At 45.1% G+C, this 15,764-nt stretch overlaps 1 protein-coding gene across 1 annotated transcript in view; it reads right to left on the minus strand.

Moving 5' to 3' along the window:
• GRHL2 (grainyhead like transcription factor 2) overlaps positions 1–15,764 on the minus strand; it is a 125,481-nt gene that overhangs the window by 82,097 nt on the left and 27,620 nt on the right. Inside the window, exons 5-6 of the mRNA XM_052651829.1 lie at positions 14,009–14,165; positions 9,348–9,459 (exon numbers count right to left, since the gene is read on the minus strand). Of these exons, the coding sequence (XP_052507789.1) occupies positions 9,348–9,459; positions 14,009–14,165 (269 nt within the window). The remainder of the gene's footprint in view (positions 1–9,347; positions 9,460–14,008; positions 14,166–15,764) is intronic.

Consider the following 15,764-nt stretch of genomic DNA (forward strand, 5'->3'; position numbering starts at 1 on the left):
GGTTCAATCCCTGGGTTGGGAAGAGCCCCTGGAGGAGGGAAAGGCTACCCACTCCAGTATTCTGGCCTGGAGAATTCCAAAAAGTGTATAGTCCATGGGGTCGCAAAGAGCTGGACACGACTGAGCGACTTTCACTTTCATACGTGGAACCTAGAAAAATGGTACAGGACCTTATCTGCAAAGCAGGACTAGAGATGCAGATGTAGAGAACAGCACAAGGGTGCAAGGATGGAAGAGAGGCAATGGGATGGAGCGACGGGGACTGACTCACACCCTGCGTGTCCAACATGGGTAACTAACGAGCATGCACAGCACAGAGAGCGCTACTCTGTGCTCTCTGCCCCCAAATGTGAAGGAAACCCGGAAAAGAGGGAGACATGTATACATACAGCCGATTCATTTCGTGGTGCAGCAGAAACTAACACAGTATTGTGAAGCAACAACACTCCAGTTTTTTTAAAAAGAAATCTTAATAAAAGGCAGATTATGCTGGATTCAGACATGAGTAAGATGCGAGGTTTGGAAGTGACGCCTCTTTTAAGAAACATGGATTGTAAGGAAAGACGAAGACCCAGCAATAGTTTGGAAGGAAATCTGCCTGGAGGTGTGGACAGTTGGTGAACTCTGGCCCTGTCTCGGGGGAAGGCTGAGGGAACTCTCCATCACCCTAGGCACACACGCCAAGGAGGAAATGATTCTCCCCAGAGGTGCTGTCCCCAAAAGAATCAGCTCCTAACACATATGGAGACACACATGCAATAAAGGAAAACTCACAGTGGTTCAGTTTTTATGGAAAATGAGTATGTTCTGCCTGAACTAAGATAAAAGTTTAAAGAATATTTGCAGTGTATCATCTTTTAAATACAGAGCATTAACAGCCTACCATTTTTATCACGGCCATGTTTTCTAACCAAAATTGATGATGAAAACAGTTGTCCAGTAGCTGTCTACAGCGCTTCTCTGTAAAGCAGAGGGTGCCTCGCACTGCCTGTGACTGTAGCAACAACCAGAGCTGATGATCAAACAACAGGCGGAGCAGAGCCGGGGCCACACCCCCACCCCTCCTCCCTGCCCCCACCCGTGCAGGAAGCAGGGGTCAAGGCTGCTCCACTATCTCAGCTCTGACTCACTCACTGCCCTGACTCTCACCAACCAGCCCTGGGTTGGGTTATTATTTATTTATTTTTTAAGTTGAGGGCTCTCAAGGGGTTTGGTTTGGTTTTGAATCAAATTTACTTTTCATATCTATTCAGAAGTGTGGAAAGAGTCTAGGAAATATCAAAAATTAAAATTCCATTTCCTTGAGTTATTTTTAAGGGGGGGAAGTCCCACACTTTCCCAACTGCTGGGAGAGGGCAGGTTTGTTCAGAGCTGGGGGAGGAGAGCTCACCACAGAACAAAACTCAGTGGCAGAGTGGGCAACCCTGGGGAAGAGAGAGGCAAGCTGCCGGGCACCCAGCGGTGATCTGGGGTTCCCCCAGCCTTCCCCCCAAGGGAAGGGGCCAGGACGAGGCCAGAGTTCACCAAATGACCACACATCCAGGCCCTGGTCCTGGCAGATTTCCTTCCTTTCCTTCCATCCATGTTTCTTGAAAGAGGAGTCACTTCCTACCCCACATCTTACTCATGCCTGAATCGAGGCCCATTTGGGCCACAGATCCATGCTGACTACTTGGCTACCTGACCTCTTGAAAACCAGCAGATGCCTCTCCCAGCCCACCAATCTCTACACCAGCTCCACCCCCACAAACTTTTCTGCACAGCTTTGAGTAGCCCAAGCCAGCATTTGACTATAAAAACTGCAAGAAAGCACACTTGTAAGGCACATCCAAAGCCAGGCTCCTCTAGAAAGCTCAAAGGAAAAACGAAAGGTGTCACTTCATTTTATTCGCAATTCCTATTTGAAAGTGGAGTACGATTCCACACAGAAGAGAGCTCCCAGCCCTGGACAGATGAGCCAAGCTGAGTAAGTCACAGTGGTCAACAAAATTCTGTATTTGAGAATCTCCCAAAAGGCTTCTCTTTGACCCTCAAAGAAAACTATCAAGACCTAAACTTGAAAAACTGTTTTGATTTCATCAGAACTTAAGGATTCATGAAAAATTCATCTTAATATAAAATTGCTATCAACAGCACAATTTTAAAATAAAGACACACATTTGTATTAGGGCACAGATGAAAATCCTATAATCACACGCTAATAACCAAAGAGACTATAACTGCCTGTCAATTACCATGGAAAACAATGGGATTAATATCAACAATTTAATACGTACTAATACAGGGAAAGATTACGTTCTGGGAAGCAAAATCAAAGACAGATTGAATAAAGAGCAAATGGTTGGTTTCACAATTAACAGCAAGATGATGTCAATACCGATTACATTAGATGTGACTATCAAGTAATTTTGCTCATTCGGATGTGCTTGGGGAATTAGTCTCATTACGTCACCATCCATCCCACCCTTTCGGAAACTGCAAAAACTGTGATGCTCATTATTTTGAAAAAGCTGCACTGTAAAGCAAGCAAGTAATTCTTAATTCTGTTCAGTAGAGAGAAGCTATATTTGAATGAGTCTCAATGTATCTGCTGTAGCTTCTGATTTTTCATTCCATAAATCAATGTTAGTTGTTGAATGTCTTATAATTTTCCTTCCTTGCTTGAAAGGAAACAGAAAAACATCCCTTCCCAAGGAAGTGGTTCTGTAATTATTCATGCTTTGAGTAGACTTGCTAAGCATTCTGGTTCATTTTGTGATTGGTAGTCCTTTTAAATATTTTTTAAATGGCTTGCGGCCGCTGCTGCTGCTAAGTCGTTACATGGGGCAAAACTGGATCTCTCCACTGTGCAAATGAGTCCCCGGGGAACTCCCAGCCTGTTTAATGTGTAGACGGTGCCTAAAAGTCATTGTGTCTCTGGCTGGACTCAGCATCAGTCAGCCCCCACTCCCCTGGCACCTGGGGCACCATGCTTGCTGCTAATCCCAACCCCTACCTCGCTGGCAAAGCTGCACTTTCTTTCTGTGATCTTTTTCTTCTCCTTTATCCCTACAGCCAGTCAGTTCTGAAAGTCTACCAGTTATAGAATTCATCTCTCATTCCTGAGTTAATTCTGCATCTCTCCTTTACAGCTTACTCCTCCAGGTCTCTCCCCAGCTATAACCAGTCTCTCCCTCACTTCATCCCACCTGGACCCTGGCCCAGAACCACCTCTCTGAAAGACAGATACCACTGTCCTGCTGAAAATCCTCAGCGTCTGAGCAAAGTCTCCCAAATCAAACCCTGCAACTCAATAAAAGAGAAATGTCGCCTCATCACAGAATTCCATTTGCCTGTATTTCTGCCCAGTCTCCCCCTTGTCAGAGTTCTGGGAGGACCGATGGGCGAATGGAACACTCCCCTGGATGAGTGACATCTTTTATGGGCCCTCACTTATATATTCCTGCATCTCTGAAGCCCACTCTGTTCAACAAAAGAAAAACATGGATTAATGAAAAACAAACTATGCATGTTACACCTCAATATAAAAAAAGTATAAGTACACACATTTTGAAAATCTCCCCAACAAAACTGCAAAGCAAGGTTCTGTGAAGCCAAGCTAGTGCCAAAGCGGCAGAAGACGAGAAACTCTGAGCTCAGATCCCCTCAGTATCTGGTGTGGTGACACTCCTCTGCAAAGACCCACCCAACGGTCTGAGAGCATTTCCCCAGCATTGCGCCTGCAGCTCTGAGTTGACCACCAGGAAACGTGTGGTCAGAATCAACAGCCCTCTCATACCAGGAACTTTCTGGGCTTTGGATCCCAAAACACCCTGCTGGGCTCATTCAGCCTCCATGGGAGACCCAGAGCTGCAATCTGTACCTCATTGAAACAGCTTTACATGGGTCTCCTCTTACAGCTTGAGACCTGCAAATCCCATCTATACTTCCTACCCCTGTCACGCTAAGAAAGTGTTAGCCACTCAGTCATGTCTGACTCAGTGACCCCATGACTGCAGCCCACCAGGCTCCTCTGTCCATAGGATTCTCCAGCCAAGAATACTGGAGTGGGTAACCATTCCCTTCTCCACAGGATCTTCCCAACCCAGGCATCAAACCCAGGTCTCCTGCATTGCAGGCAGATTCTTCACTGAGCCACCAGGTTACTCTAAAATTCCCCTTAAAAATCAAGCCTCTCCACAACTCCCACAGCCTTCCAGCTCCTTTTCTCAGCCCAGTTTATTCCCAGTTTACTTGTCTCCCCACTCACTGTGTAAGTTGAATCAATGATACTCCCACCAGCATGCACGAGAGTTTCCACCCCTCCCATTTTTGCCAACAGTTTTATCAGATTTTATAAAATCGCATGCCAATCTCACTTTGGTTTTACTGTCTTGATTCCTATACCTCTGCATGGGCAGTTTCCTTGGCTCGTAGCACCCTCCCCCACCTTTTTGACCTCACATGTTCTGGTTATCTTTTCAGAGGGGACTTAGAAACTACAGCAAATATTTCTCCCATCTGCCTCTCACCATGTGATAACATCAGCCAGTCATCTTCTTCCCTCCAGTCTGGAGCAGCTTGAAGATGGGGCTCTGCCTTATTTATTTATCTCTGAATCACCAGTTCCTAACAAAGGGTCGGTTGCTGAGTGAATGTGGAATTACTCTGTCTTTCTGCAAGCTGGTGGTAACTAAGTTGGGATCAACACTGACTCCATGTCCTTTGAGAAAGGGGCTTTCACACTCAGAGACGAGCAAAGGACAGAATACCACCAAAGTGGTGATTCCATACAGTAGGTACAATCTGTGCGGGAACTCTTTGGGCTGCAGAATGTGAACATATTGATGACCTAGACTAACTGTTGTTATCTGATGAGCTCACAAGAAAGAACTTGTGTAACTTGGAGAACTCTACTTATGTGCTTTGCAGAGCAGCAGAGTGCACTTGGGCTGGGGTTTGTTTGTTTTACTTATATCCAGCAAGAGCTAGTTGCTAATGTTTCCTTCCCCACCAGCATAGTTTATGGCCTCATGTACAAGAACCACACATCTGAACTGGCTTTTAGAAATGTCAGAACTAGCAGCAGCCGAGTCCTGCCACCCAGAGTGCAAAGCGTTCTCAGCATCTGGAAAGGAAGGCGCAGAGGGGAGAGGCAGGACCTCAACGCTAGGTCAATTCATGACAGCTTGCAGTTACTCTGCATGTGATTAGGGGGTGGCGGGGGGCCCAGAACTATCTAGAGGTCAAGATACAAAGATGAGAGACAGTGGAGTGAAGACACACAATAATTAAAAAACAAGGCGTGCACAGTCCAGCAAGCCTGAATTTCCATCTTCACCACTTACCAGGGGTTTGATTCTGGGCAAAATTCTTCACACCTCACCCTCTCAGCTTTTCAGCAATAAAATAAGTTGTTTTCAGGATGAAGGACAAAATGCTTATGTCTGATGTATAGAAAGAACCTGGTACACAAAAGGCAACCGACACATGGGAGCTGTTACTAAGACACAGTTCGCGCCTTTGAAAGCCAGCTTCCTATCACTGCAGTAAGAGTGCCATCCTTACGTGTGGTCATTCAGTCATTCATACGTCCATTCATTCCTTCAGGAAATAGATACCAAATGCTCACGGTGACTCAGGCTCTGTGAGAGACACTGGGCCTGGAGTAGAAAAGAAAACAGACAAGTGTCTGCTCTTCTGGGGCCTAGTGTAGCATGAGGGGGACACAAGAAGAAACAGAAACACGTATTCATAACATGTTTGGTGGCGACAGGGCTCTGCAGTGGAGTAGAGTTACGGGAGCTTGAGAGTGACGAGGGCATGATGTTTGGGTGAGACGAGAGGGAAGGTCTCTCTGATATGGTGACGACAAGCAAAGGCCTCCAAGAAGTGAGGGAACAAGTCAGGCAACATGTGAGTGTCTGCCCAGGGAGGGATGTGACTGGTGTGAGGCAGGAAGGGCCTCACCAGGAACTCTGCTCAGCACTCAGGAAGCTGGCAGCTGAGGTGCCCCCTGCTCTGAGGAGCAGCTCTGTCCGCGGGCCCTCCACTTTCCACAGATGGGGACTCCAACAGGGACACTGAGGGTCCTCTCCCATCAGGCAGCTGGCACACACGGGTTACTCAGAGGAGCAGGAGTACGTGGGCGATGAGGTGGGGCCGCAAAGAACAACCGACAGTCTAGTCCAGAGGAGACGATTTATGTAGGAAAGATGCAGCATGTTCTCCAGGCACGATTATACCAGGGCCCACAGGTGACAGGACGGCCCTCGAGCATGAGTGCGGAGCTCCCTGGAGAAGGAAATGCAAGCCACTCCAGTATGCTTGCCTGGGAAATCCCATGGACAGAGGAGCCTGGTGGCGTCGCGAGAGTTGATTGAGCACGCGAGTTCTGAGGGGATGCTGAAGAAGGAGACACAGAGAGGTGACAGCTCCACTGGGTGCTGCTTGGAAGGGAAGCAGGGAGACTGAGTGAGGGAGGGAGGGAGGGAGGGAGGGCTGCCCTGGGCACCCCTGGAAAGAAGGTGAAAGGACCTGTGCATCCAAAAGCAGAGTGGTATTGCACAGAATTTGAGGAGTGGAGGCTCCCCAAAGCCCACCCACAGACCCCAAGGACCCAGGTTACGAACGCCTGTTTTAGCGGAAAAGGGCCTCATCTCAGTCTCTAATGCCAACTTCAAAGTCACTACCTACAGGCTTTAGTTGGACTTGCTGACCACATTGGCTGGGAGAGGCTTGGGGAACTCCAACTTGGGAGACCCAGCTTTAATCTCCAGTTCATAAAGGTAAAGAAAAATAACACATTAAACACTTCCGGATTTTTCCTTTTCTCTTGCAGGCCAGCCACTAGAAGGTTCTCCACCCAAATTGACAAAGGCATAGCATAAACGCACTCTTGGGCCTCCTTCCCCCTCAGCAGGCATTGGTAACCCCCTGGCTGAGCCCAGGTGCAGCCTCACAGACGTTCTCAACACAGCCCTGCAGAGTTACCCCCAGGGAGGGCTCACAGCACACGGATGGAGTCGCCACAGCAACCTCACCCCCCACCCTTTCTATTGGAAATGGTGTTAGCTTGACTTTTCAAAAATCTGGTATAAGAATGAATTAGAGGAATTTCTTCCATCTTTCCTCATCCTGTCAGGTTGAGGTGAGGGGTAGAGACTATGGTCAGAAAATTGATTTTTCATTTGAACCTAAGAGGCTGATTCAATGCCTTAATCTCAGAGTCAGCAAATAGCCCAGGTGGCCATGAAGCTACTGAGTCAAAGTCACAAAACTCAATGATAAATAAATGTGTATGTGTTTGTGTGCACACACACATGTGCAAAGGGTTACATGAGGGAGACAAAGCAGCCAGGAGGTGATAAAGAAGAGAGATAAGATCTGAAATCCTATGAGACCTGAGAGATCATTCTGGGCTAAGAAAAGTAAACCCTGTAACAACATCAAAGTTGAACCCACAGGTATGCCAGTAAAACGTGTTTATTATTTGCCTTATTTGGACCTAGGCCACATTTCTACTTAATTGCTCCTTTCTTGGGCAATAATTATAAGGCTAACTTTTCAAATAAAATAAAATTGTTCCTCTGCTCTGGGCAGACTGCCTCCAAAGCAGGTTACAGCAAGTATTCCCAAACCCTTCTTCCCAGTTGGTCGATCTTGGGGCTTCAGGGTGTGACCTGGGTGAGGAAGATTGCTTTTATTCCAGCGCTTGCACTAATTCTTGCACTAATTATGGGAGGAAAGGAAAGGTGGGTCAGTAAGCCTTGGTTTCCTTGTTCATTAAATAAATTCGTTTGACTAGTTGAAAGGAGACATGTGTGAGTGTATCTGTGGTAGAGATAAGGAGTGGTGTAGCCATTTTGCAAGAAAAACCAGCAAATTAGTTTCCATATCTTCTACAGCGAGTCTCCAACCCTACCTTAGTTCCTCTACTATTGGTCAAAGGGTCCCAGCAAGTGTGAGCTAAAAGGTTTGAAAAAGTCCTCTGTTACAATGTGAAAGAAATCAAAGTAAACATCCTTCTAGCTGTTCATTATCAACTCTGGTGTCCAACACAGCAGAAACCTTCCTCACTGGACTTGGCCTGTCCTCACTGGGACTGTGCCTTGAGGTCTGGGAAACGTGAAAATAAAGCCTATAAATGAGAAATAGTTTCTTATGGAAGCAGGATGTAGATGAACTGTTAAAATTATTTATAAACACATATAATTACTGTGGTCTTAAGTTATTTCTAGACACTTTAAGACCAATCCCTGACACCCCCTGCTTTGCTCTGTGTCTAGAGGTTGATTCCTGCAAAGTGCATGTGCCAGGGAGGTATGCCCTCCTTTTCAGGCTAATGGGGTCAATGGAAAGCGCTAGGGGAGGCTGGGGGGCAGGGCGTGCCTTCTCCCCCCGCTCTACACTGAGGGGTGTTTCCGGCAGATTCTCTGCGGTTCTCGCTATTCTAAGATACCTGCTCCCTCTGGGGTCCGTGTTCTCACTGCTTTAAGACAGCTGCCCCCTCCGCGGTCCCAGCTGTGGCTCCGGCTGATCCTGTCCCTGCCTGGGGGCTCTCACAACTCCCACCCCTTCTCCTTTGATCCTTCGGCCCTCCAGCAACTAGCAGCAAGTTCTTGCTGTGGCTCCTCTCTCAAGGCCTCATGGGGCCTTCCACCCTCCCAACCTTGGCAATGAATGCTCTCCATGGAACCACTTGGTATGGGCTCTGTTCTCTTGACTGGACTCTTGAGTCCCACCCAGGGGGCTCCAAATCTCTAAAGGACAAGCATGATGTTTAGGAATACACAGACTCCAGGACATGGGCAGGTCATTCCTTCTCTACCACCAAGAACGCTCTCTCGAACTTTGCGTTAGTCTGATCATCTAGCACTCTTTGCACTAGATGTGTGTTTGGATGGACGGAACACAAGATGGAAAATTAGAGAACTAGAAAGCTCTATCTAGTCCCGTGACCGTCACGAGTACCTTAGAACCAAATGAGCCCAGGTTACCTGTGTTACAGGAAGGAATAAGAGTTCCTCTGGCCCGCCTGCCAGTTATTAGGCTCAAACACAAGACGGCATGGAAATATGCTTCAGAAACTGGCATGGCCATGGTAAATCTAAGTCTATTATCATATGAGACACACTTGACTTCTATGGGACACAAAGTGTTTTGCTCTCAGCTTAGCCCGATCTTGACTTCTCAGCCTTATTTGTACTAAATGTACTGAAATATTGGAAAGGTGCACAAACTGGTGCCAGGCACATCACAGGAGTGATGTAGGTCTCAGCTGTGATTTCTGGGCTCTTCTTTGCATCAAGGCAACATGGAGGTTTACCTAAGACCATGCAAGAAGGTCAAGGTCAAGGTCAACTTACCAATGTCGAGGACCCTCTGCTTTGCAGTGTGCTGCCGAGAGTGCCAGTACTTCCAGTATTTCAGCTGCTCATCCCGGTTTTTGTCTTCACTGAAGACCACCATTACCACGCTCTGTAGGGCAGGGAGAACCACAGAGCTTACTTTCCATTCAGCCCCTCCTGCTCCACAGTGTCCAGTTCTGGGAATCCTACCAGAGGTGTGTTGCCTTAATTTCTATAAATTTGCTTTTCTTGCTTTAGATAAGCTCAGTTGTAGGGTTTATTTTGTTTCAAAATAGGCCTACTTTTTAGAAAATAAATGGAAAATGAAAACAGCACAGAATAAAAAAGAATGCTACCTTATCTTTGCCATGACTAACACAATTGGATTACCAATTTATCAGCAAATGTATTATTTTGTGAGGTGAGTGGGAATACCGAAAAACATTTTTTTCTTTCATTGAATACAAGGCCATTTTTGAAATGTCATATCCTTAAACACAGAATTTGCTGCTTTTGTAAAAGAGCAAATATGTGTTTCTGGCCTAATTAAGTGCCTCTGACTGGATCGGTGATGGTACTGAGAGAAATTCTAAAAGATGAGCTCACACTGATGAACAATGATATAAAATAAAGATACATCACGGACCAAAAGATACAAAGTCAACCATATGATTTCCTTAAATATGTGGATATACTTTTAAATGAGCCCATGAAACTAATTATATCTGTAGAAATAAGAATCCCAAATGACTTCCACTTCTAAGTTACAAATTCATTTACGAGATGGAGAAGGTACCCAAAATCACCAAACAAACAAACCAAAAACAACAACAACAACCAACTTACAACCCTTTAATTACAGCATGAGGAATACTGTATCCAGGAATATACTCCCCATCTCATTCCATATCCAAAATACCTCATAGACATTTTTCTGCTATTTCAAGAGAATAGTTCATCGACTCTCATTCCTTAATGCCCTGTCCCCTGTAGCATTTGACACATATCTACCTAATTACTTACAGTTACTCAGTCCACGGCAGTGGCTTATGTTAATAAGGGCGGGGATATCCTATAATTCACTGTGTCCCTAGCACCCAACAAATAAGAGATACCAAGTGCTGATAGTAGCCGCAGTGTCAAGTCAAGATCTGGCTTATTCCCAGTGGTATGTAAACATTTGTCGCACAAAAAAAGCAGAGGTTTGTTAGAAAAGCTGGTTTAGAAACAATGCATCCATATTATTCGAACCCACAAGCAGCATGACTCACAAAGGCGTGCAGGAGAGCTGACGAGAAAGGGACCCATCGGCTGTGCTGGTGGAACCCGGGCTCGGCCTCCCTCCATCCTTCCCCCTTCCCCTTCCTCAGGTCTTTCTATTTCTCTGTAAACATTCACTGCACAGCCTCCTGCTGTTTATTTCTGTCTGTCCCCAAATAAAAATAACGTTTCGGGTGACTTTTTTTTAGACAATGACTAAATTAGCATAAGCAATGGCCTATTTTTGGTATGGAAATGTATTTTTTCAGTGATAAGGAAAAAGGCAGTTTGAAACTGCTATTGCCAAGGCTACAGGCTCTGACTTGGGATGTAGCCCTGTTTGCAGAAATCAGTGCTCAGAGATTCTAAGTGCATCCCTTGTTCCTCCAGGCGGCTTGCTCTCCCAGAGTGAGGAGTAAGAGGAGTAAGAAAGACCCACTCGGAGAAGGGCCATCCTGCTCTCCAAGGCTGTTAGATTGAAGACCTTAAGAGAAGGAAGGCTCTTTGTTTTAGGCAAAATGGAACAAAAGGAGATAAAATAAACTACATTGTTTTCATGATTTCAATGAAAGAAAATTCTTGGAAAAGTCGCTGTACTCCAAGCTGCTGCCATGGCCTTAGATTACTGACATCATCTTTTCAGGGTGATGATGATGGTGTTATTACCCAGGTATATATGAGTCATACACTACCTTGTAATTGGCAAGATTTTTTTGAAAAAGAAGAGGTACCCAGTATCTTCTCACCAGGCATTCATATATGATGGCATAGGGCACACTAGGGTCAATTTCCAGAGGTGGAGCCTACGCCTTTCAGGCCTCCATGCTACTCAGTACTGTACACTTGGGTGTTAAGAGAGTAGGTTAGAAGTCTGTTTGTTTGGGATAGAACCTGGCTCCCTCACATTTGAGCTGTGTGACCTTGGCCAGTTGCTGACTTCTGAAAGGCCAAGTTTCCTCATCTGGAACATTATAGAAGTAATGCCTATGGCATAGGGTTGTTGCTAGTTTCAGAGAGTTACTCGATGTACAGTGTTCAACGTACACACACAATAAATACTAGCTGTTCTATTGTGGTTCTGGTTGTTGGGACGATGGGGATAAGGACGGCATCCCTCCACCGCAGGCTTGACCACAGGCTTGGGACATACTAAGCCCCCTGGAGGCACACAGCACACTGGGCACCTTTGCACCTGCCCCGGAGTGCAGCCTCAGGTAGGACATTAGTCCCAGAGCCTCCCTCCCCATCCTTCCCTTCACTCTCAACCGCCCTGTCTCCTGAAGCTCCAATCTGGAACCGGGATAGTCCTGAAGGGAGGAAGGCCTATTGGACAAAGGAGGAGCAGTTCTTCCTTGCCTTTCTCAGGGAAACAATGTCATAAAACCTGGCTGACTCAAGAGCACGCCACTGTAATGATTTTACCTAAAGCTAGTAACAGGCAAGTCAACCAGCAGGTGCCCAGATATGCTTTTCTCTGCGACCCCATGTTTTACCCTTTGCATGGGAATTTGAGATGGGGTGAACTGGGCCCAGCAGAGCACAGCATTCCTTTCTCAGTGTACTGAAGAAGCAGCTTAGGAGGAGGCAGTTATGATAAAATAAGGAGGCACGTACACAGCAGCATAAATCATTTTACAACAGGGCAGGAAAGTCCTTCAACCTCTTCTCAGAGCTCTTGTGTATATAATTTTCCTTTTCAGTAGAGAAGCATTACCAGTTCCCGCCCTTCTTGGCAGGCTTAAGAATGCCAGAAGCTGGCGGACTTCCAAGACAGTTTCATTTCCCACAAATAGAACTAACCCTCATGGATGTGAAAATTCTTTCAAGTCACTCCAGATAGGGATCATATCATGCCCACTCCTTGACTTTTCATACTGTTCGTGGGGTTCTCAAGGCAAGAATACTGAAGTGGTTTGCCATTCCGTTCTCCAGTGGAGCATGTTTTGTCGGAACTCTCCACCATGACCCATGTTGGGTGGCCCTACATGGCATGGCTCATAGTTTCACTGACTTACACCAGGCTGTGGTCCATGTGATCAGTTTGATTAGTTTTCTGTGATTCTGGTTTTCATTCTGTCTGCCCTCTGAGGGATAAGGATAAGAGGCTTATGGAAGCTTCCTGATGGGAGAGAATGACTGTGGGGAAAACTGGGTCTTATTGTGATGGGCGGGGCCATGCTCAGTAAATCTTTAATCCAATTTTCTGTTGATGGGCGGGGCTGTGTTCCCTCCCTTTTGTTTGACCTGAGACCAAACTATGGTGGACCTGATAAAAGTGAAAAAGAATGAAAAAGTTGGCTTAAAACTCAACATTCAGAAAACTAAGATCATGGCATCCAGTCCCATCACTTCATGACAAATAGATGGGGAAACAATGGAAACAGTGACAGACTTTATTTTGAGGGGCTCCAAAAATCACTGCAGATGGTGACTGTAGCCATGAAATTAAAAGATGCTTGCTCCTTGGAAGAAAAGCCATGACCAACCTAGAGAGCATATTAAAAAGCAGAGACATTACTTTGCCAACAAAGGTCCATCTAGTCAAAGCTACGGTTTTTCCAGTAGTCATGTATGGATGTGAGAGTAGGACTATAAAGAAAGCTGAGCTCCAAAGAATTGATGCTTTTGAACAGTGGTGTTGCAGAAGACTCTTTGAGAGTCCCTTAGACTGTAAGGAGACCCAACCAATCAATCCTAAAGGAAATCAGTCCTGAATATTCATTGCAAAGACTGATGCTGAAGCTGAAACTCCAATACTTTGGCCACCTGATGAGAAGAACTGACTCATTTGAAAAGACCCTGATGCTGGGAAAGATTGAAGGCAGGAGGGGAAGGGGACAACGGAGGATGAGATGGTTGGATGGCATCACTGACTCGATGGACATGAGTTTGAGTAAGCTCCAGGAGAGGCCTGGAGTGCTGCAGTCCATGGGGTCGCAAAGAGTCAGACACAACTGAGCGACTGAACTGGACCCCTTGACTCGTTAGTAAGCACTGGGCTGCAGGAGGCTTTTAAGCAGGGCTGCACAGGGCCTAGGGACACATATGAATTGCACCCTCTTTTACAGAAGAAAGCCCAGCTCTGTCCCACCCACAGATATGCTTACTGGAAAAATGAACATCATCTGATTGAAAACAATAATGATAGTAACTAGATACCACGTGGGCAATGAATGAAGCTGAGAAAATTCCTTGGATACAGTCAGAAAGCATGTTCCCACCATGTCTGTTCCCTGGGGTTTATTGGTTACTGATTAAAATGATAAACTGCAAGCCAATAAGTTCTTGTGCCCCAATTCTGACATTTGTTCTAGAATTATTTACTTTGGAATTTTTTTCCACATCCTTCCACAAGGCTGGTAACTAACAATGCTTTCATCTGATCCCTCCATGCTTTATTTGAGAAATGAGGCTCCTACCCTGACTTTGCTGATGGGGTGTCGGAAGCACTTATTGTCCCCCGTCTCACTGAGCGTGATGGCATAGAACTGTCCCTTGTTGAGGTAGGTCATCGGGCCCTCCCCTTGCTTCTGACGGAGAGATTTGGTGGCTTCCAGGGTGTACTGAAACGTGCCACTGTGAACAGAAAGCAAATAGTGGTCAGATTCACTCAGACATTTCTGCCTTTAAGATCAATTTCACAAGGATAACATTTTGTATGAACATTAACCAACGTTTACTCCATTTCACAGACAAAACACAGCATATGGCAAAAGAGATGAGACTATACCAAAGGTCACTGCTAGTACAGGACACATAACATTTCTATTAGCGGCCCATAAACCAGATGGTTAAGAAGGGAGAAAGTCCACGGCATGCCCATCCCACTGAGCCAGGCAGGGCCAGGGGAGCCTCTGTTAGGTTTTAGCTGGCACTTTGCAATGCCTGAACTTAGACAGGACTTGCTTCTTTCATGCTAGCAATAAGCCATAGGTGTGAGTACATTTGTTCAATTGATCCATATACTTAACCTTCTTTTGTCTAACTGAGGTGTTGCACATAACTATATCCCACTTTAAAATATCTCAGAATATAAAAATCTAGAACTTAACACCATTACTGAAACCTCTAGGGAATCTAGTTTCATAATAGGGATTATTTTTTGATTTGGGGGTCTTGTTTTCTAAGCCTGCAGAAGAACTCATGACAGGGTTACTGCTCTAAAGCAGGAGGTTGCAAACAATGGTCCCTGGGCTAGAGCCAGTTGGCTGGCTGTTTTTGTAAATAAAGTTTTACTGGCCCACAGCTACCCTCATCTGTTTTTATCTCCTCACGGCCGCTTTTGCACTGCCATAGCCCGGCTGAGTAGTTGCGACAAAGACTGTGTAATTCTCTAAAACTAAAATACTTAATATCTAGCCTATTACAGAAAAAAAGTTTGCAGATCCCTGCTCTTAATAATTTCCCTAATATTTGACAAATATAATTTAACTTTAAAATGAAAACACTGATTTTCCCAACTTTGAAAAACATAGCCATTGTTTAAAATGAGCAACAAATATGAACCACCATCTTTTTTATTTAAGATGCTCATTCAGAATATTTATTTCTGCCACCCTGCAGGATGGCAGAGATGATGATCCAATTGCAAATGCTTTGTCTGTTTTCTGGATCATCAGAAACTCTTCACTGTGTCTATTTTTTTAGCCCTTTAAATTTCACAGTCTGTGAAAGACTAGGTACAAAAAGATTCAAAGTTTGCTTCCTAAAATGATCTACCTATAAGATTACGGGGGACTCTTGCTTTCTATGTTGAATATTTCTGTAATGTTTCATATCTTTTAGCTTATATAATGAAAAATAAATCTGAAGGACAAAATAATATTTCTCTTATTTGATAAAAAAAATCTTAGGTTAAAGCTGATAAACAAGTGAATTCCAGAATATGCATCTTAGAATAAGGTGGGATATAAATCATTCAAGATAGAATCTATTCCACTGTCATTTTGCCTGGAAAAAGCAATTTTGAGATAACCACTGAATCAGAAAATCTGAGACCTAGACAGGATATTAGGAATCCCTGCTTGAAAAACATGAAGAAAGCTGTGAACTTTCTCCCCAGATAAAAGCACATATGAACACAAATGATTCACGTCCCCCAGGCTGATCCGCAGCACAAGATAAGAACCACCTTATTCATTTCACAGCTGAGAAGAGGCTGAGAAAATCACTCAC

This window comes from Budorcas taxicolor, chromosome 14 (genome assembly GCF_023091745.1).
Source record: "Budorcas taxicolor isolate Tak-1 chromosome 14, Takin1.1, whole genome shotgun sequence".
In the NCBI taxonomy this organism is placed as follows: Eukaryota; Metazoa; Chordata; class Mammalia; order Artiodactyla; family Bovidae; genus Budorcas; species Budorcas taxicolor.